This window comes from Sturnira hondurensis, unplaced genomic scaffold (assembly GCF_014824575.4).
Source record: "Sturnira hondurensis isolate 20B ecotype Veracruz unplaced genomic scaffold, ASM1482457v3 Scaffold0007406, whole genome shotgun sequence".
In the NCBI taxonomy this organism is placed as follows: domain Eukaryota; kingdom Metazoa; phylum Chordata; class Mammalia; order Chiroptera; family Phyllostomidae; genus Sturnira; species Sturnira hondurensis.
The window spans coordinates 16,011,118-16,032,010 of record NW_028080037.1 but is presented as its reverse complement, the minus strand read 5'-3'; the positions used below and the strand labels follow the sequence as shown (position 1 = coordinate 16,032,010).

At 48.3% G+C, this 20,893-nt stretch overlaps 1 protein-coding gene across 7 annotated transcripts in view; it reads left to right on the top strand.

Moving 5' to 3' along the window:
- The first annotated feature begins 4,237 nt into the window (after window positions 1–4,237).
- The window catches only part of AP1B1 (adaptor related protein complex 1 subunit beta 1), a 46,628-nt gene continuing 29,972 nt past the window's right edge, over window positions 4,238–20,893 (top strand). For 2 of the 7 annotated variants that reach the window (XM_037052450.1, XM_037052446.1), the window contains exons 1-2: window positions 4,238–4,389; window positions 19,381–19,443. In XM_037052450.1, coding sequence (XP_036908345.1) covers window positions 19,407–19,443 — 37 coding nt within the window. In that variant the 5' untranslated portion in view covers window positions 4,238–4,389; window positions 19,381–19,406. Of the gene's footprint in view, window positions 4,390–4,577; window positions 4,783–9,998; window positions 10,058–16,513; window positions 16,605–19,380; window positions 19,444–20,893 lie in introns of those variants that run through there. The other 5 variants (XM_037052452.1, XM_037052451.1, XM_037052447.1 and 2 more) reach the window with 4 other exon arrangements.

Here is a 20,893-nt window from a genome sequence, read left to right as displayed (position 1 = left end):
CCCGCCGGGCAGGGTTGGCAGAGGCTACTGGGCAGGTGAAGCTAGAATGCCTGTGAAGCCCCACATCTGTCCTGGCTGGGGGGCTAGCCGGGGGCACAGCAGGCCCAACAGGCAGCTGTGATAACCTGGCTCCTCTCAGGGAAACCTGAGCCCATCGTGAAATCAGAGCTTTCCACCCAAACAGCATTTCACTTCCACTTCAGCAGGGATTTGCCCAGAGAGTGGACAGCCAGGACTGTGGGGTCAACTGGACTGTGTGGTTCAAATCCCAGCCATGGATAACAACACATTTAGTATGGAACAATGACTGATGTCTGTGGCATGCTCCCTGCACACCAGGTGTTGGGCATTACATCCTTTGGCCCTTGTGGCTGCCCTGTGAAGTAGGCATCGGAGGAAACAGGCACAGAGAGGGCAAGTGACTTACTCAGAGTCACACAGAAGAAATGGCAAAACCTGGGTTCAAGCCCAGGGACCTGTGATTCTGGACTGGGCTCTCCCCAGCTGAACTAGCTCCCGCCAGCTCAGCTCTTTTCCAACCAAATGAGCCTCTGTATTGTCACCTATGAAATGAGGATGACAAGGGTACCTCCCTGATGGGGATTTCATGCAGATTAAGGGAGACAGTCCAATTAATCAAATGATTTGTGTGTGGAGACTGTTCCATGGTGAGTTTTTGGCAAATGGCACTGCCCTCCTCATTGCCCCGACAACATCACCATTATTACTGGGAGGCAGCAAACCAGGGGGAGGTGAGCGCAAGTTTGTTCCGGGAAGACCAGGAATGGATCAGCGAGAGCATTTGCAGCAGGGGGACATGGGGGCAGAGGAGAGGTCCCAGGCAGCCTCTAGGCCCCTCTGACCTGGGGGCTGTGCCGGGCTGACCCTGGGTAGGAAGGACTTGGAGCTGCCCACCCCCAGCAGGTGGGGACGGGGCATTGTTAGTGAGACTGCAGAGAAAAGCAAACACAGAGGGAAGTCGGTAACAACAGCTCAGTCCTGCCTTCTTCCAAAAAGGATCCGAGGCAACTTTTAGACATTTGTAGCATAAAAACAGCAAAAATAACAAGCAAACAGAAATTGAAGGAGAGGAATAGAAATCACAGAAACAGAAGAGTCACCTAGAAGGGAGGTCGGGTTGCTGCGGGACTGCCGGTGTGACAGTTACATGCATAGGGCAGAGTAGCAGTTAACGTCTCCTGTGGGCCCTCTAGTGGGCTGAGATGGAAAGAACACTCATTTCAACATAAGCTTATCCTGCACCAATGCGGACGGAGGGTGAGAAGGATGGGCTCTGAGATGCTGTGTGTCAAAAAGAGAACTGGCTTTCTGAAGGTTGCACAGTGCCAGCAGCAGGTCCTGCATCCCTTCATGACATCACAAATGCTCCCAACCTTCCTCTGATTGCAGGAAACCTCATGAGGCAGGGGGGCGGGGAGCATGAGCCCTGTAGTCATCAGCCCCGGTCGTGACCCCAGCTTGGCCCCTTGTCACCTCGTTGAGAAAGTTCCTCAGCTTCTCAGAACCTCAGTGTGCTCATCTTTAAATTGGGGGTTATCGTAGGGCCCACCTTCTTGAGAATGGCGATAGATGTCAGTGGCATACAATGGTGCTTGGTCTGTGATGGGTTCAGAGTTTTTAGAAAGGAGAAACTGAAGCCTAAAGAGGTGGATGGGTCTGTCCAACATCAGCCAGCTAGCTCGGTAGGGCAGGGTAGAAAATGAATAGGACTTGGAGGAAGGTTTGAAAACTTCCTCCTCCCACGAGGAGGTGATAGTATTCTCAGTAATGAAGGGTTTGTAGGGAGAGACAGGCTCTCCAGGTGGGTGTGGCCATCACTGGCTCTGCTCCACCCATCCTGGAGCAAGGTGCTCCTCCTGCTTGTACCACATATGCTCCAGGTGTGACTGTTCCAGACGCAGCTCTCAGTATTTAATGGTGACTGTGACTCAGGCAGTGTAGCCAGCTAGGTTTGGTGGTAGGGATGGAGCGGGAACCCCCCCCCCAAAGCCCCAAGTCCCCACTTCTGTCTCCTACTTTTACAAGCCGTAATTATCCACCCTTTGGCATTGAACTGTGCCTCTTCTTATTAGCATGATATTTTTAGCTTTCCTACCAGGCTGAGCTGTGAGAGAGGAAGCCCAAGCCCACAGGGAAGTGGGGGGCTCACCCACTGGCCTAAGTTTTTTTGTATTTACTTGGGGTCAGTTGTGGAAGCGAATTGTTGGGAGAGTTCAGTAAGTTAATGTGTAGACAAGCCTAGCTCAGTGTCTGGTTCACAACTATTAGTAGTAGTAACATCATCCTTGACAGTTCAGGCTGAATGTCGTCTCCTCCAGGAAGCCATCCCTTTCACCCCTTCTCTGGACTTTCATCCCTTCTCTGGACTCCCATATCCTCAGTGCATCCCCTATTACAGTAGCAATCCCACTTATGTCTGCTGCTCTGTCACCTGCCCCAGAGAAACTATAGGTTCAGCAAGGGAAGGGCCTTTGCCTCACGCAATACCCAGCCCAGGGCCTGGTTCAGAGTAGGGACTCAGAAGATGCTTTCTGAAGCACCCTTGCCTTCCTGTCTCTGCAGTATTGTCCCTGGATTACCTTTTCCTTTTGTCTCAGCCTATACAACTCTGTTCTTGTTGGGCAAGGCTTAGCACGAACACCACCTTCCCCAGGATGTCCTTCCTGAGCGAAATGTCACTGTAACTTCTGTCTTCTTGGGAATCTTAAAGCTCTAACCTCTTCACTGAGCTTGCACCTTTAGGTCAGTTGATTTGTTTTGTTGGATAATTCTTCTCTTTGCATATTACATTCCCAATGAAATTTTATTTTCCAGCAAAGCTAATGGTATTTGCCAACATTTATCGTTAGAGAAACATAGTTCCTCTGGAGAGCTGTGTACAGCACATACATATAAAATTGGCCCTGGCTAGTGTAGCTCAGTGGATTCAGTGAGGGCCTGTGAACCAAAGGATCAAGGTTTAATTCCCAGTCAGGGCACATACGTGGGTTGCAGGCCAGTTCCCATCAGAGGATGCATGATAGGCAACCATACATTGATATTTCTCTCCTTCTCTCCTTCCCTTCCCCTCTAAAGATAAATAAATAAGATCTTTTAAAAAAATAAAATAAAATTGATTTGTTTCTTGCCTACTTCAGAAAAGGATTTTAAAATGGAATAAGGTCTGTTAATTTAGTGAATAGTGTTATACCAGTGGTAACTTCCTGTGTGTTTTTAAAGAAAGGTTTTTGCCCTGGCTGGTGTAGCTCAGTGGATTGAGTGTGGGCCTGTGAACCAAAGGATCAAGGTTTAATTCCCAGTCAGGGCACATGCCTGGGTTGCAGGCCAGATCCCAGCAGGGGGGGACTCACAAGAAGCAACCATACACTGATATTTCTTTCCTTCTCTCCTTCCCTTCCTCTCTAAAGATAAATAAATAAAATCTTTTTTAAAAAGAGAAAGGTTTTTTTTATTTATTTTTAGAGATTGGGGAAAGGAGGGGAAAAAATATCAATGAGTTTGAACTTGTAAACCAGGCCTCTGCCCTGACTTGGAATCAACTAGTAACCTTTGGCTTTGCAGGAGGATGCTCAACCAACTGAGCCACGCCAGTCAGGCACCCAGTAAAACATTTTTGAAGAGTAGCAATGAAATAATGTTTTAAAGGGGGTGATCAGAAATTATCTATAAGGAGAAAGTTAATAGTAGCAGAGTCAGAAGTGAGGCGGCAATAGGAATTGAGGTCCTGACAGACCCAATCAAAGGGGAAATGGGAAATTATGTAGTTCTCCTTAGATAAAAGTTCCTTGGAGGGTCCGATATTAGCTCCTACAACGTGGAATTCCCAAAGGTCTGAGCTTCAAGGCAGTGAGCACTAGACTAGACTGGCAACTCTAGTTTTGACTCTCACTCTTAAGGTAAGTAGTCTTGAGAAAACCCTGACCCTCTCAGAGACTTAGTTTTTCCGTCTGTAAAACAGAAGGAAGAGATGAACCTCAAAGTCTCCACGACCTTTTCCAACCCACGTTAATTACTTAGCGGCTAGCTGGTTAATATTTCTAAACACCCTACAGGACGCCGCAGTGAAGCATAGCCGCGGCTTAGAAGGGGTTAATCCCCGCTGGCCCCGCCCTCCTGGCCCTGCCCTCTCTTAGCCCCGCCCCGCAGGCACCACCGCCCTCCCGGGTTGCACCTTTGACCCCGCCCCCAGGCCGTGCGTCCACCGGAAGTGCCCACGCGCAGGCAGCTCACTTCCGCCTGGCAGGTGACAGTCGCGGGTCTCCGAGCTAGCCGGCGGCACTGTCGCACCGGGAGAGCGGGAGGACGAGGCGGACATTTTGCTGCCCAGCGGAGCCGCGCCGTGGCGCCAGGAGCCCTTCATACCTACGGGTGAGGAAGCAGAGAGTCCGGCGAGGCAGGAGAAGGCGTGGGACAGGGAGTGGGGGGTCTGAGTAGAGGGGTTTGCAGGGTCAAAGGTCATGGAGAGGACGGGGCGCGAGAGGGCGGAGAGTGGCTTCCCAGACCCCGAAGAGAGAGCAGGACTGCAGGTTCATTCATTCACGCCCACTTGCCCGCAGGCTTACGCCGCAGCTCCCGCAGTTCTGCAGCCCCTCCTGCGGCGCCCTCTGGGACAGACTCCTAGACTTAGGCCCCGAGGACTCGCGCTTGGCCAAAGGGGAGACTAGGGGAGACTCCTTCATGCCCTGGCTTTCCCCTTCGTACTCACCCCTGTGGACATCCTGAGGCCTCCTGGTCGTTTCAGGACCTTACCTTCTTGCCAAGGTTGGAAAAGTATTTTTTAAAAAATCCAAGAAACAGCCACCTTCTCCGAGGTAGACTTGGATTCGGTCTCTCTCTATGTGCCTCAAGACCAAGTTAACTGGGGACACCTGTAACAACTGACAACTACTGATGCACATACTCAGTCCTGGTTATTGAGCCCCTACTGAGTACCAGGTACAGTGCTAAACACTTTACTTACAATGCTGCACTGAAACTTCACAACAACCCTGTGAGATAGCTCCCGCTGTCATCCCCATTTTACCAGTGAGTAAATTGAGGCACAGAGAGGTTAAATCACACATGTAAGGGCAGTCAGGTGGTATAGACAGAGCCAGGGTTCCAACCCGGGCATTCGGGGACCTGCAGAGTGTGGAGACAAGAGAGAAGCTGGAGGAAGGTTAGGATGTAGGTGCTATTTCATGTCTTTAGCTGCCGTTACATTTATTTGCATCTAGGCAAAGATGTAGCATATTGCTTCTCATCTGATCTTCTCAAGGGGCATTTGATTCACTTTCACTAGGATGAAATAATTTTTGCAGGCTATTCCTGTAAGTGATTACCTTTCAGGACAAAGAGGAAGTTTTTCCTGTTGGCAAGTGTGAGACACACAACAGACTATCCATGAAACTAAGGATATTCAGAACCTTTCTTGAGACTGGTTGCGCTGCATTCCTTTTGGAATGAAGAGGAAGCACGTGACCCCTGGGGATCCTCTGGCCCTAGTTCTGGAAAAGCATATGCGACGGAAGGGTCTGCATTTCTCTGAGAAAAGTGTGGGCCCTGTAACTTCTTGGCTGGGAGAGCAGTCTTGTCTGGGAGATAGTGAGGTGGTTTGCTGGCCCAGAACTAGGCTTTGCGAACTTGAGCAGGCATTCACTTGCTCCAGTTCTACCTCAGTTTCCCTGACAGCAGCCCGAGAAAGACCTGCGGCTTTCCTACCCCTTTCTGGGGGTTATGAGACTTAATGAACCCATGAAGTTTTCCACATGCTTTGAAAGTAAGCTGTGATATAAGTATTAATGTAGTACCTTTTTTTAACTCTGTGATCTGTTCTCCTAGTTCCACTGAATTCATAGAAACTTAATGTCACCTTTTTAAGATTTTTTTATTAATTGATTGATTGATTGATTGATTTTAGACAGAGAGGAAACGAGAAGGAGAGAGAAGCATCAACCTGCTGTTCCCCCCATTCACGCATTCACTGGTTGATTCTGTTATGTGCCCTGACCAGGGATTGAACCCCTAACTTTGGCGTATCGGGACGACGCGCTAACCAACTGAGCTACCCTGCCAGGGGTTAATATTGTCACCTTAGCCCCATCCTTGCAAGAGAGGATTTGAGACAAAGTGACTTGTCACAGATGGTAGGAACGTGAGCAGAGTTCAGAGCATCTGACTCCCCGTCCTGAGTTGAGCCCAATGGGCTCCTCTGACCTGTTAAAAACAGTCAGAGAGCAACTTCACTAGTTCTCAAAGAATCAGATCCCTTGGAGGTCACGTAGAGATTATGTGTTGAGTGTGGGTTGAGCAGAGGCTTCATTGTGAGAGGCTGGAGGGGCTCAGGGGTATAGTGGGAAAAGCACCCCCAACTCCCCATCAGTCAGCCCTGGGTCTCAACTCCAGCTCCAGCCTCCTGGACCACTCATTTAGGCTGGGCCTCCTTTACCGCAGCCCTAAAATAATCCTGGGCGCCACCCTTCTTCCCCGCCCCCAGCACTGGTGTGCACCAGGGGTCAGAGGAGACAGTGTGTGCGGGGCCTGTTGTGGTGGTGGGTGCCTTCACCCGAGGCAGTTGGTGCCAGCTGGGAGCCTATGTCTGAGGAGAGTTGTCACCCTTGGTTTGTGGGGTGTTACTTCCTTCTGCAAACAGACCTCTAAATACACAGGACTTCTCCCACCCTTCTCCTTTCACTTCCTAAAAGTATTTCAGAGCAAGCTCAGTTTGTTGGTCCAGCTGGCTTTGGGCTTGGACTTTCATCTTTTTCTAGTCATCTTCTGAAACCATTGGATGTCTTGACCACTCACTTCCCGGAAAACGCCCTCCCTGGCACCAGAGAGGGTAATCCAGGCAGAGGATCAGCAAGCGCGGAGACAGCGAAGAGCTTGGCACTTAGAGGAACAGAGAATGAGGCCTGCGGGCTGGGAGGGCTGTAGGGAAGGGCAGGGCCCGACTGTGCTCACATCACACCCTGTGTCGGAGACCCCTCCACAGACCTCCCGAGGCTCTTGGAACCCCACCTCCCGTAGCTCTGGTCACTCTGATGCTGTGGAAGCAACAGGTGGTGGTTTGGCCTCACGGATGGAAGTGGCCAAGGGGTTCTCCCACTGGAAATGTTGCTACCTCATCACCTACACTTTGCCCTCTCTTTTTTCTCTTATCATATATTTACTTATCTTATGTTTATTGGCTGTAAAATGGGCTACGGGGTCTGGCATTTTCAATTTCGATTTTGTCAAAATAGCTTGATAGCCAGAGCAGAGGTAGCTCTGGCCCTGGCAGACACCGTGGGTGGACAGTGGGAAGCTGCTCTCCGGGTTGGCTTACAAAGCGTGGAATGTCCCCCCACGGGGGTTGCGCACTAGTCGTGCAAATATTTATTGAGTACTTACTATTTGCCAGGTACCAGTCTAGGAACTAGGAATGCAGCAGTAAACAAAATGAACAAAATCCTTGTCCTCGTGGAATTTATGTTATGGAGGGAGAAAAAAATAGACAATGTNCGGGGTCTGGCATTTTCAATTTCGATTTTGTCAAAATAGCTTGACAGCCAGAGCAGAGGTAGCTCTGGCCCTGGCAGACACCGTGGGTGGACAGTGGGAAGCTGCTCTCCGGGTTGGTTTACAAAGCATGGAATGTCCCCCCACGGGGGTTGCGCACTAGTCGTGCAAATATTTATTGAGTACTTACTATTTGCCAGGTACCAGTCTAGGAACTAGGAATGCAGCAGTAAACAAAATGAACAAAATCCTTGTCCTCGTGGAATTTATGTTATGGAGGGAGAAAAAAATAGACAATGTCAGTACATTTTATAGTATGTTGGTGACACATACTTTGAAAAACAAGCCAAAGGAGGATAGGAAAGTGGGGTGGATTGGCTAGGAATGTGTACAGTTTTATTTTTTTTATTCTGTTGATTATGCTATTATAGTTGTCCCAATTTTTCCCCCTTGGTCCCTGCCCCCCCAGCACCCCCCACTCTTTCAGGCAGTCCCCACATCATCGTTCATGCCCGTGGGTCACGCCTACAAGTTCTTTGGCTACTCCATTTCCCACACTGTACTTTATGTCCCCATGGCGATTCTGTAACTACCTATTTGTACTTCATCTCCTCACCGCTTCCCCCATTTCCCTGCACTCCCCTCCCATCTGGCAACCATCAAAACACTCTCCATATCCATGGTTCTGTCTCCGTTCTTCTATTTCCTTAGTTTGTGTTTTTAGATTCAGTTGGTGAGAATGTGTACAATTTAAAATGAAGTGATCAGAGAAGGCCTCAGTGAAAAGATGACATTTGAACCGAGACTTAAAAGAAGCGAGGGACTAAGTCACGAGGCTGTTGGGAGAGTCTCCCTCCTAACATGAAGCATGCGTGCAAAGGCCCTGAGGTCGAAACGTGCCTGTTTTGTACAAGGGTCAGCAAAGAGACCACTATGGCTGGAACTGAGGGAGTGATGGGAGAACGGGGGATTAGAGTTCAAAGATGTAGTGATGGGGGTGTGTGTGAGAGAGAGACAGAAAGGGGTGTACATCTCATACAGGGCCTTGTAGGCCGTGAGGCCACGCTAAGGACTTTGGCTTTTACTCCGAGTAAGATGGGGAGGATTTCGAGCAGAAGGGCGCCACTGTCTGACTTACACTATAACAGGGTCGTTCTGTCTGTCGCTGAGGGGGGTTGTAGGGGGCAGTGCACAAGCAGCTTCACAGCAGTGCCAATGGAAGGTCATAGTGACCCGAGGCCTGGTGGTAGTGAGGGAGCTGGCGAGAAGCCACCTCATGGATTCTGGACTCATTCTGAAAGCAGACCCCACAGGATTTGCTGATAGATGGCGAATGGGCTGTGAAAGAAAGAGTGTGTTGTCAAGGGCAACTGAGGTTTTGGGCCTGAGAACCTGTTAAAGATGATGTTGGCAGTAACTAGGTAGTGAAGTCTGCAGGATGAGCCATTTGCAGGTAGAGAGGAAGCGGGAGGTCAGTTCCTACCATGTGAAGTTTGAGCTGCCTATCAGCCATGTACACCTTCAAGTTCAGGTATTAATTAGGCACTTTGGCTACATGAGCTGCCAGCTCAGGGAGAAGGTTGCGCCCGGGGTTGTAAAGCTGTGAATTGTCAGCACGTAGAAGATGCGTACAGCCCTGACACTGGCTGAGATTACCAAAGAGGTGGTGTAGAGGGAGAAGGGAAGAGGTAGCAGGCCAGAGCTCTGGAATACTCCAGAGTTGAAGGAGAGAGAGAGGAGGAGGAATCAACAGAGGGAACTGAGAAGGAGCAGACATTGGGGCGGGAGGTAAAGCGGAGAGCATGGACTCCCGGGGTCCGAGAGCAGAAAGTTTTTCAAGAAGGAGGGAGCAATCTGCCATGTCAAATGCCAGTCACCATGAGACTTACTAAACAGGATCACTGCATCCTCTGCTGGCGGGATCTAACCAACTCTGGCATCAAAGACCGTCTTTGCATCTCATCCTTCCTTGCCTTCAGCTGAGCAGGGGGTTTTACAGACTCCTGAACATGTGTGCTTGTTTTGGCCTTGGATAAGTCACTCCTCTCTGTCTCTCTAATTCCTGCTTCTTAAATGGATTACCTTTTAAAGGAGTTGAAGGAGCTATAAATCGCTTAGCACAGAGCCTACACCCCAGCCAGTGTTGCTGGTGGTTTAGTTTTTCTCCATTCACTCCCCGTTAGGCTGGCACCTCGTGAATATTCTCCATGTCAGCCCCTCTTTCCAAATCTGAGCATCTTTTCATATTCAGGCTAGCCCTTCATCTAAGAGGGCTTCTGTCGATGTCCCACCAGTGTCAGACACCTCCTCCTGCGAGCATTGGTGACAATCACCAGGGAGTCATGGGCACTCTGCTCTTCACCTGTGTTCTTTTCCTGGCCTCTGGATCTCAGAACTAGGGCGAGAGGACTCTTCTTTGTCTGCTGTGTGCGTGGGCCTGTGTGGAGCACAGCCCCCGTCTCAGAGCTGGTGGTGGTCCGTATACACCGTTTCCCACACCGAACGGGTGGATGGCTGCAAACCTCAGTGGATCTTCAGGAAGTGCCCCTGTGTATAGGTGGGAAAACCGAGATGTTCAGCTCCGTTCTGTAGTCTTTGGCCTCCTTGTCTTGATTACTTTTTTTGCCCAGAAGAAGCCCTTGTTACTTTTTTTTTTCATGTCCAGAGGAACTTTTTCTTTTTTCTTCCCTTTTTCCCCCCTTCAAATTGTAAGAGAAAGTTTCTTTAGAAAGCTATAGAGGTAGTGGAAGTGAGCCAGCTGGGCTGCGTGGGCTCAGAGAACAAGTTACAGAGGCAAAAGAAGGGCCCTTGGAGCTTAGGAGAGAGGAAGGTAAGGCAGCGCATCTGGGGGCAAGAAGAGGGACGGAAAAGGCGTGGGCGTGCTCCGGAGAGGGAGAGGACCAGCTTTTCTTTCTCTGGACAGCCGATCTCTCCACACATTTCTGCCCGTAGAGAGTTGAGAACTGGCACCTGATTCTAAAATTGGGTTCTAGAGACTCAGTGCTGACACAGACACGTTTACCTGTGGCATTTGTCTGCCTCTAGTTTCTTTTTCATTTGAGGCTTTAATTGCCAGTGGGTCTCAGGAGATTGATTTTGACCAATCAGTTTTCATCCAAATCCCAGGAGGCCCGTGCCTTGGCAAGCTCATCCAGACAGACTTTCTCTAGGCATGTTACCAAACTTGACGTTTCTGCTGGCCAAACTGGACGGCCTGGTCCTAAAACAACCTGTCGTTCAACATTTAAGGGACTCTGCAGGGATGTGTGGCAACGTGTTTTACATACCTTACAGTCCGGAGTGTGTGTGTTCCAGCCTGGGCTTCATTCAGACAGGAGGAACGGGACATGTGGGACCTCATTATGGGGCAAGGGTAGAGAGTGTTGGCACTGCCATTTGCCAGCTGTGTGACTCCAGAAAGATGCCACTACCTCGCTGGGCTTCAGTGTCCTCGTCTGTAAACTTGTGATTTTATCAGTAATCTTCACATAGCGTCCAGCCCATAATGCTCATTCTGAGCGTTAGTGCTGAGTTTTATGCCAAACCTGAAGAAGAACAGCTTATTTTCTCATAGTTATTGAGCCAACTTGAAAGAGCCTGTCTGTCTGAGTTTGGTGACTACACTGTCTCAGAGAATAAGTCTGAAATCTGGTTTCTCTACTGCTGACTCACCTTTTAATTTTGAAGTTGGCCTTACCTGTTTTCCTGTCTGTAAAGTGACCTTGAGTACTTACCTGTGAGGACCTTTTTCTGTTTAAAAGGAAACTATCGGACCAGTGGAGAGTGGCGAGTAGAATTGTCTCCTCTATTGAAGTCTGAGCTTTGTAGGGGCCGGGGCAGAATCCAGAGCACATCGTGGAACAGGGAGGTATTTGTGGAGTAAATCAGCCTCTGCACTTGGCAGACCTGAAACGGCAAAGCATGTGGCTTAATCAAAGTTTGCCTTTTCTGTCCCACGTGAGGAAACGGCAGCCCCACCCTAGCCCATTTTCTTCTCTCTTCCTAGTTCATCTTGACTGTCTTTGTGCTAGCTAACACATGCCTTGGAACAGGTTTCTGAACAGGTATTCATCAGGCAAGGGTTTAACCATGACAGTTGTCAACACTGAAGTTGGCAGCCAGCAACGCAGACTTTCAGGGATCTGTTTTCCCTGCCCGAATATCCTTGCATTCAAAGATGGGTCTTGGCAGCTGGATCAGACTTTGCCAGGTATCTCTTAACTCTTTCCCTTTGCTAACATTCTCTGGCTGATCTCACACCAGCAGTTGAATCCGTTGTAAATTCGCTGCCCATTCCCTGAGCGTGCAGTGTGCCCCGCTCCTGCTGCCAGCTTCGCGTTTCTCCTCTGATCGCAGAGCGTGGACTGTCCTGCTGTGAATCCCTGCCATGAATAGCCCTGGTCGCTGGCTGGCTGTTTGGGGAATTGCTTGGCTTGTTACTGTTTTCCTTCCTGCTGGAGACCTAGTAAGGTTTGCTGGCCCTGGCTGCATTCTGAATTTCTCTCTTTTGTCCTCTTGGAAACCTCTTTTGTCATGCTTCGAACATGATCATACTCTGTTTCCAGGAGGAACACTCATTGGTGAGGAAATGGGTTTGTCATAGAATGTGAGGTGTGGAAGGAACTTGATCTGTCATGGAACAGACTGGTTTTCAAACTCTGTCCCATGGAACCATGGGTTGTCTAAAGGGCCCCTGGTGAGGAAGGGGAGAGTAGAATGAGCCAGGCTAACAGTTTAAAAGCGAGGAGGGGCTCGACAAGCCATTAGTCTTGCTGAGTTCTCTTGTGTGATAATTGGTAAAAGTAAGGCCCCAGGTGGAGGGACTTGCCCAGGATCACACAGCCGTTGGTAGCAAAGCCAGGTTTCCTGGCGGCTGTGTTAGCACTGGACCAGCCTCGCCGTGTTTGTTGCAAGTTACCTGCAAAACCTTAAGTTCCTGGTCTGCCCAGTCATCGTTGTCTGGCGCTCCTCAGGGAGTCCTCTTGTCTTGATCTGTTATGGGCCCTTGGTTTTACAGCTTCTCCAAAAGCCTGTTTTCATTCAGCAAACATTCGGTGAGCTCCTGGAATGTGCCAGGCATAGTGCCAGTCCCTAGGTTGACAGCATTTGACAGGACAGACCTCGAGTTAGGGTTCTGGGGGAGGGCTGTGGAGAAGTCCGCAACGGCTGAGTTGAGCATTTGGGAGGAGGCCTCCTTCTCTGGGTCCAGAGAAGGCTGCTCTGATGCAGCATCGTTTGAGCTGAGCCTGAAGGGTGATCACTGGGAGTGGCACTGTGGACAGACGTACCGTTGTTTTCTAAACTGTTGTACTTAGGAGAGGTAATACAGGCACGGGATAGAAAATTCCTGAGATAGAAAAAAGTGAATGACAAATGGTCAGACTCTCACCCATCCCTTGGTAATCCGGCTTCCTTTCTGGAGGAAACCACTGTTAACTTTTTTTTGTTTAGCCTTTTAAGGAAGCTCATGCATTTGTAAACATAGTATTTATGTTTTATTAATATTCATATTTTTCTTTTCTAATAGAAATGGTAGTATACTACATATACTTTTGCATCTTGCTTTTCTTCACTTAATATCTGGGAGAGTGTTGTATACAACCATATGTAGAACTGTCTCATTCTTTTTCTTGGTTGCATAGTATTCCATATGTCTATAGGCTGTGCCATAATTTTTAAACCCATCCTCTATGGAAGGATGTTTAAGCTGTTCACAATATTTTGCTTTTACAAAGGATGCTACACAAATAACTATCTGCATGCATAGTTTTGTACCTATAGAATAAGTTGCTAGAAGCAGAATTGCTGGGTTAAAGGCTTTGCAATGTTGATAGCTGTTGCCAAATTGCTGTAGGATTTGTAGCAATTTAGATTCTCACCAGCATCATATGAAGGTTTCTATTTCCCCACATCATCACCAACATGGAGTGTTATCAGATTTCTGGGTCTTTACACATCCAGTAGCAGGAAGATGGTATTTCATTATAGTTTCCATGTCCATTTCTCTTATTATAAGTAAGCGTAATTGAACTTCATTTCTGTGAACAAGCCACATTCTTTGTCATTCTTCTGTTTGTAATCACTTTATGTATATTAAGGAAAATAGGCTTTTGTCTATGATGTGGTGCAATTTCTTGTGTGTTTATCATGTCTTTGTTCTTTATGATGCTTTTGTCCATGTAGGAAAGCTTGATTTTTTTATATAATTGAATTCATAGATCTTTTAAGGCTTCCTGATTTTATGTCATACTCAGAAAGCCTTTGTCTCCTCTGGGTTTTATAATGTTTTATTTTTGTTCTCTAGCTTTGGTTTTTGTTTTGTTTTGTTTTTTAATTAAAAAACCAAGCCCTGGCTGGCGTAGCTCAGTGGATTGAGCGCGGGCCTGCGAACCAGACGATCGCGGTTCGATTCCCAGTCAGGGCACATGCCTGGGTTGCATACCGGTTCCTTGCAGGCTAACTACCAGCAGGGGACTCACAACAGGCAACCATACATTGATGTTTCTCTCCCTCTCTCCTTCCCCTCTAAAGATAAATAAATAAATAAAATCTTTAAAAAAAAAAAAACAATTAATGTCTGGCCCTGGCTGGTGTGGCTCAGTGGATCAAGCGCTGGACTGTGACCCAGAGCGTTGCCAGTTCAATTCCCAGTCAGGGCACATGCCTGGGTTGCAGGCCAGGTCCTCATTTGGGGGCATATGAGAGGCAACCAATCAGTGTCTCTCACATATCGATGTTTCTCTCCCTCTCTTTATCCTTCCTTTTCTCTCTCTAAAAATGAATAAATAAAATTGCTAAAAAATTAATGTCTGTATAATTTACATTAAGTGAAGTGCTCGTCTCTTAAATATATAGTTTGGTCGGTCTCTACATCCAGATACACACAGTTTCTGTCACCCCCTAGAGTTTGTATGTTTTCAAAAATTAATTTATTTATTTATCTTTATTCCTCACCCGAGGACATTTTTTTATTACTTCTTTTTAGAGAGAAAGGAAGGGAGAAAGGAAAGGAGAGAGAGAAACACTGATATGAGAGAAAAGCCTCAATTGGTTGCCTTCCATACATGCCTAGGTATGGGCCCTAACAGGGACTCGAACCTGTGACCTTTCAGTTAGGGGACGATGCTCCCACTAACTGAGCCACACTCAGGGCACCACTAGAATCCTTTAGGGCCCCCTTCAAGTCAGTCCTTTCCATCTAGAAGCATCCACTGATCCAACTTCTATCACCGCAGGTTAGTTTTGCCTCTACTTTGTATTTGAGAATTTCCTGTAAATGGAACCCCACAATGTTTACAAAGTTTGTGATTAGATTCTTTATGCTTTCATCCTCATAGTACCCTATTATAGACGTACAGGATATCAGTAAGGCAGTAGGTGGTGATGTCCGTATTTTCAGGAGAGGAAGTTGAATTATGGAGAAGTCAGCTGTAACTTAAGTTCAGTACTCTCTTTTAAAAATTATTAGTTGTCATTATTAGCAATTTTGAGACCTGGAGAAAAGTTGAAATATATTTAGTCCTCATTTTCTTAATGCATTTTTTATAGATTTAAATTCATTTCATTAGCTTCAAACACAGAAAGATACTCATTACCTCTGGTTCATAAAATTACATTTAGATATGCCAAAACTTCCTTTTTTATGAAACTTAACCCTAACTCCAGTGGCAAAAATCCAAAAACAATCCAAAGTCTTTCACTGGGAATGTTTTTATGAGTTTTTTCCCTTCTCCTTTTCTTCCTAGCACCTCATTTTTTGCACTCTTAGATCATGTTGCATGGGTCTGTGGCTGCCATGTCAGTGATGCTCATCAAGGACTTCTTTTATAACCCAGAAAACATAAAACTGCCCTATTTCAGATTTATTTCTCATTTCCTGTTTTTTAGGCCTAGTAGCAGGAGGAAGCAGGCATGTCAAATGATTGTTTGTAAAAAGTGAGATTAACAGGAACTGGTCCATGACTGCGGCATCCAAGCCAGCTTCCGAGGACGGGTGTGGGAGGCAGACTTAAGGCAAGGGCAGCGGCAGTGGCTCCTGACAGGCACAACCAGGCCTTCCGGGTGTGCTCCTCTTTTCATCTGGACCACGCCATCTCCTAGCCATTCCTTGGCCTGTGCATGCAGCAGTGAAGGGTGTTCTGGCCCAGAATGCTGTCTTCTTCTGAGCGAAAGTGATTCATTACACTGGCCGGAACAGTTTCCGAACCAAAAATTTCTTCCAGTTACTGTTTTTTGAATGCACCCTGCCAGTTTCAAAGATGGCATCCAAACCCTGAGCTTTGTCTTGCCCCTTGGGCTTGCCTGCTTTCAACTGTGGATCAAGTACCCAGTCATGTTCATCCAGGAATGCGATCTCAGCCCCTTTGGCCTCCATTGGTGGGGCATGCCAAACGGCAGCAGCGGAGCCGTGCCGGCACAGTCTTTCCGGTGGCACCTCCGAGGCTGAGCTCCTTTAGGACTGAGTTGTAGGGGTTTTTCCCATTCCTGCAGAGAGAATGAAATCCTCTTGCACTGACATCCAGGAGGCAACTGCAGTGACCCCTCGGTAGATCGACAGCGGCAGGTGATCTTTCCCAGCGAGGCGAGCGTTTGAGGTCTGTGTGGAGTGGCTTTGCAAAAGCATTTCCCTTCTCCCCACCTCCTCACTCCTCTACTTTAATTTTGTGTATATGAAACAAATTCAGAGGGATACAGTTTCTGCATCACCAGTCCCATTGGGCCCTCTGCAGAGGGACATGCGAAATAGATACTGCAGAGAAGAGGCAGCCAGCGCACTGGGTGGCAGTTTAAGCTTCTGCGGACGGAGTTGCTTAGTGCTGGTGAGAGGAAGGGTGTCATCGAAAGCTCGGCACGGAAGGGCATCAGCACCTGTGGTGGTTTGGCTTGGAGGCTGCAGTGCTTCTGCTTGTTTTATTCCCCCAGTTGCTCACCCTTTTCTCCACCTGGTGGTGACCTGCAACATAGATTTGACACCAGCAGGTTATGTTCTAGGAACTTAGTGCCCCCGATGTTGTGGTGTGCCTGCGGATCAGGGGAAGGCCCCCGACAGCCTTCTCTACTAGAGAAGGAAGAATCTCTGGGCAGTGCTGATGTAGACATCTGAGGTAGTTTTTGCTTTGTTCACTTTGATTTCCTTCTAGATTTAATGTTTGGAGGGGTTTGCATGTTACTTTCTGTGATTTTTTTTTTTTGGCCTGTGGTTTTTAACCCCTTTTGCCTTCATTGGTTCCTTCTTAGACTAAAGTGAACCCTGGGAAACAGGGTATGCTTCTGTTTTGGTTGCCTCTGCCAGTTCTGCTCACAAGTGTGGGACTTCTGAAGCCCTGCAGCCCTTTATTTCGTGATAGATAATCTCATTATCTTGTTTACCTGCTCATTCTCAGAGCTCCAGAAAGAATCTCTAGGTGGATGAGGTTTCTCTGAGAAAATGACTTTATGGGTGCTCAAAAGAAAATTGTTTTTAATGTAAGTAAACTCCTGTAAGAAACAAATGCCAAATGGTTACATAACAGCTGTCAGAGAAGCAGCCTGAGGCTTTCTGGGGTTCCCAGTGGTCCCTTTCATTTCTTTCAACGACTGAACACTGAACACTGGCTGCATGCGGAGCCCTGGGCCAGGCCGGAGGAGGGGGGTGAGTATAGCTGGGGACCAGATCAGTGTGTGCCCTCTCTTTGTGGGTCTGCCCACAGCCCCGCCCCTTGCTGCCAGGACTGGCAGTTCGAGTCCCCGCTGCGGACTGGCAGCGTCAGGCACAGCAGTCTTTCCTCTTTTCCCCACTCCCATAGAAAAAGTGCTGTCATCCTTTTTCAGCCTTGCAAAGCAAAAGGAAAGAGAATTCTGTCTTTTTCTATGTATCATGTTGTCAGCCAAGCCTTTATTTCTTTATCTTAATGGGATCCACAGAGGATTTAAGGCTGCCCATGGCAGTAGGTGTTTGTTTTCCACTGATCACTGAGACAAAACTCTACGGGCGCTCCATTCAGGGAGCAGCCCTCTTGCCGCCCTGCCGTAAGTATGAGCTCAGCCTGGAAAAATACAGCTGGGCTGAAAAGGAGCTTCGTTGGCCTTGTTTCCAGAGACTTTGAAGTGATCCTTGACCCCTCACACCCATCTGACCAGTGACTCTCTCCCCCCCACGTAGTGATGAAAGAAGATGTTAATGGGTTACATATTTGAGCCTCTTCCATGGAGGCAACAGAAGGGACAAAGGGAGTGAGTTTTCTGCATTCAAAAGTCTGTTTTGGGAGGGGAGGTCGTGTTGAGTTTTTACCACGTGAAACTACAGGTGGGACAGGAAGGTTGCGCTGGAAAGTCCCATGGTGTTGTGAACCAAGTCCTTAGCCACTCTCAGGGCTCTGTCCGTCCTCTCAGTCGGGGAAGCAGAATTCCTTCATCAGTAGAGCACGGTGCTGAGCTCAGGTGGACCTAATGCGGTCCTCTAGTCCAGCCACTTTCCAGCCATGTGACCTTGGGAGAGTTTTTTAAAATCTCTGAGCCTCAGTTTCCTCATTTGTAAAAATGAATTTAAAGTCAGTTACCTTTTTGGTAGGATTAAAGGAGATAATGTGTGTAAAGCCCCCAGCTGTCACGGGGCCTCGGTTAGTGAGAGCTTCTTAATAAATGTTAGAACACTCTCGGAAGCCTCTGCCATGTATCCAGGGCACTGGGCTCCTTCCCATGTAGCTTCTTTCGTCTGTTGACCAAGAGGAAGTAGGGAGGTTAGGTGCCCAGTCAGTGTTTGCTGAGTGAAGGACCTGGGTGCTTTCTTTGTCCTGTCGCCTTGGAACAGCACTCTACACCGTAAGTTTTGCACTAGGCTATCCCGAGAGATGCTTTGAGAAAACGCCATCCTCACTGGGCAGTGCTATAGAGCCTGCGGTGCAGAGGTTCTGACCCTCTCTGCAGGCAAATAGTGCATATCACTGTTAGAGAAACTTGGGAGGGTTGGGGAGAGAGTAAATCTCCTTAGCTTTTTAAACGTGGCATGTTCAAGCTCATTTGACTTGATAGGGCAATGATAGTGCTTCTGTGAGGCCGTGGTGAGGCTGTGATGAGTTAACACAGTTCTCAGGCGGGGCGCTGAGAACACTGCTGGGCAGAGTGAGCAGCACCAAGGGGCTGCTAAGCCATGATTGGGAGATGCTTGTGTAACCCGTGGACTCTTCCAGAGTCTTTACCTGGTCCCTTATTACTGGGCATTTAAGTTGACCTTCCCAACTGCAGGAGAGGACCAGTCTTTGGTCAAAGGTATACAAATAGTTGAGCTCCCCTGCTAGAGCCTCCAAACAAGCCCTCAAACATGTGATAGATCTGCCCTGGCTGGTGTGGGTCAGTGGATTGAAACCAAAGGGTTGCCAGTTCAATTCTTAGTCGGGGCTCATACCTGGTTGTGGGCCAGGTCCCCAGTAGGGGGCACGTGAGAGGCAACCACACATTGATGTTTCTCTCCCTCTCTTTCTCCCTCCCTTCCACTCTCTAAAAATAAATAAATAAATAATTTTGAGTGTGATATATTCTTCAGAATTACCCTCCAAAATCTGATCAGGCATTATCTAACCGTTCATTTGCCCAGTAAAGAGATAAGAAGCTATATTGGGGGGGCAAGGGGAGGTAAAAGGGGTTATAGGGGGATAATTGTGGAAGGAGACTGGACCTGGGGTGGTGAACACACAGTACAATATACAGAGGATGTATTGTAGCATTGTACACCTGAAACCTATATAATTTTATCGACCCATGTCACCCCAGTAAGTTCCATTAAAAGAGAGGACCTGTGTTCCCATACCACATGTGTGTTGGATCCTCCTCTCCCTCCTGTGCTCTGTGACTGAGAATGGAACGGAACACAATGGAAAGTCACCCCTCTCTCCTGTCTTGCAGAATCTGGCCACAGATAAGGGACCAAAATGACGGACTCAAAATATTTCACCACAACCAAGAAAGGTACAGTTTGTTCCATTGTGGGGTCTTGTCCTACTTTTTGCCTGCCCGAGCCTTCTGCTTGCTCCATGCAGGGATGGGGCGTGGGGGTAGTGGGTGTGCAGACCTGGAATTGAGGGGTGCGGATTACCCAGAGTACCGTTCAACCCTGTGGATCCAGAGAATGGGACTGCTGATGGTGCAAGAAATTAACCACTCTTTGTAGAATTCAAGAAGGGGAAACCATTAGCTCAAAGTATGGAGGAAAAAAGCCCTTTTTTGTTCCCCATGGCTTAAAATAGTTAAATATGATTTTTTTTCCTGGAAAAAAGAAGGCATACAGTGCTATCAGCAGCCCCATAACAATATGTGTGTGTCTGGTCCTTAGGCACATGTTTTATGTGGTTGAAGTCACGGTTTATATCCTGTTTTTCATCTCGCATTATCGCAAACGTTTCCCCACAGGTCTGACGACTCAGACCTAGTCTGCTGAGTGGCTGCGCTGGAATTTGCCCAGCCTGTGTAACTTACGTTGCTGCGTATCGTGGTTGTTTCTGCTTTTCGGGAAGCAGAGGCGATGTAGCAGCTGACAAATACGCTTTGACCCTGTAAGCATCTACTGACTGGCCCTTCCTTCCTCCCTCCCTCCTTCCAAGTGACACACACGCCTGCTGACCAGATGAAAAGAGCTGAGCCAGGACAGGAAGGCTGCCGCGCCTCGGGCATTTCATTTATGGGCTCAGCCAGTTTTCATTGAACACCTTCCATGCGCGTTAGAGGAGACAGACAGACTGAACTGGCTTTGCTTGTGGTTGAGCAGAGAGGACAGTTATTAAGTAGTGATGACTCTACAGGACTGGGCTGCTCTGATAAGTAAGGGGGTGGTGCAGGCTGTGGGAGGGCCCCGGGTGGGCCCAGCTAGATAAAGGGGTTTGGGGAAGGGAGCGGAGCTGATCAAGTGCTCTGCCCACGGTGCACTCAGGGAAAGAAAGCAGTCGGGGCACAAGTCACTGAGAAGTGTGGTGGCAGGTTGGAAAGGTGTGCAGGGTTCAGTGACGCAGGACCTGCTGGGCCAGGCCGGAGGGGGTACCGTAGTGCCAAGTGTGTTGGGGTGTCTGTCAGTTGTGGGGGTTTTTGTGGGTTTTCTTTTGAGGACAGTGTCTATAGAGAGATACCTAGATCCAGATTTGGCATCAGTGATGGTTTTAAGCAAGGGGAGGTCCAACCCAGATTCTAGTAAAAGATCAAAGGGAGTGACGCTGGGAGGGGGCAGGGAGACCAGTACCACAGCTCTAACAAGAGATGCAGGTGCCTGAGCTGGGGGGCGGCAGTGGGGTGGAGGGGATCAGATGCCTCATATGTGATTGAGGAGGTAGGCCTGGTGACGAGGAAGGAGACATTCAGATCTCAAGTTCACCTCATCAGCCTTCTTAGGGCCAAGGTGACTCAGGCCTAGACCCATCAATTAAAGGCC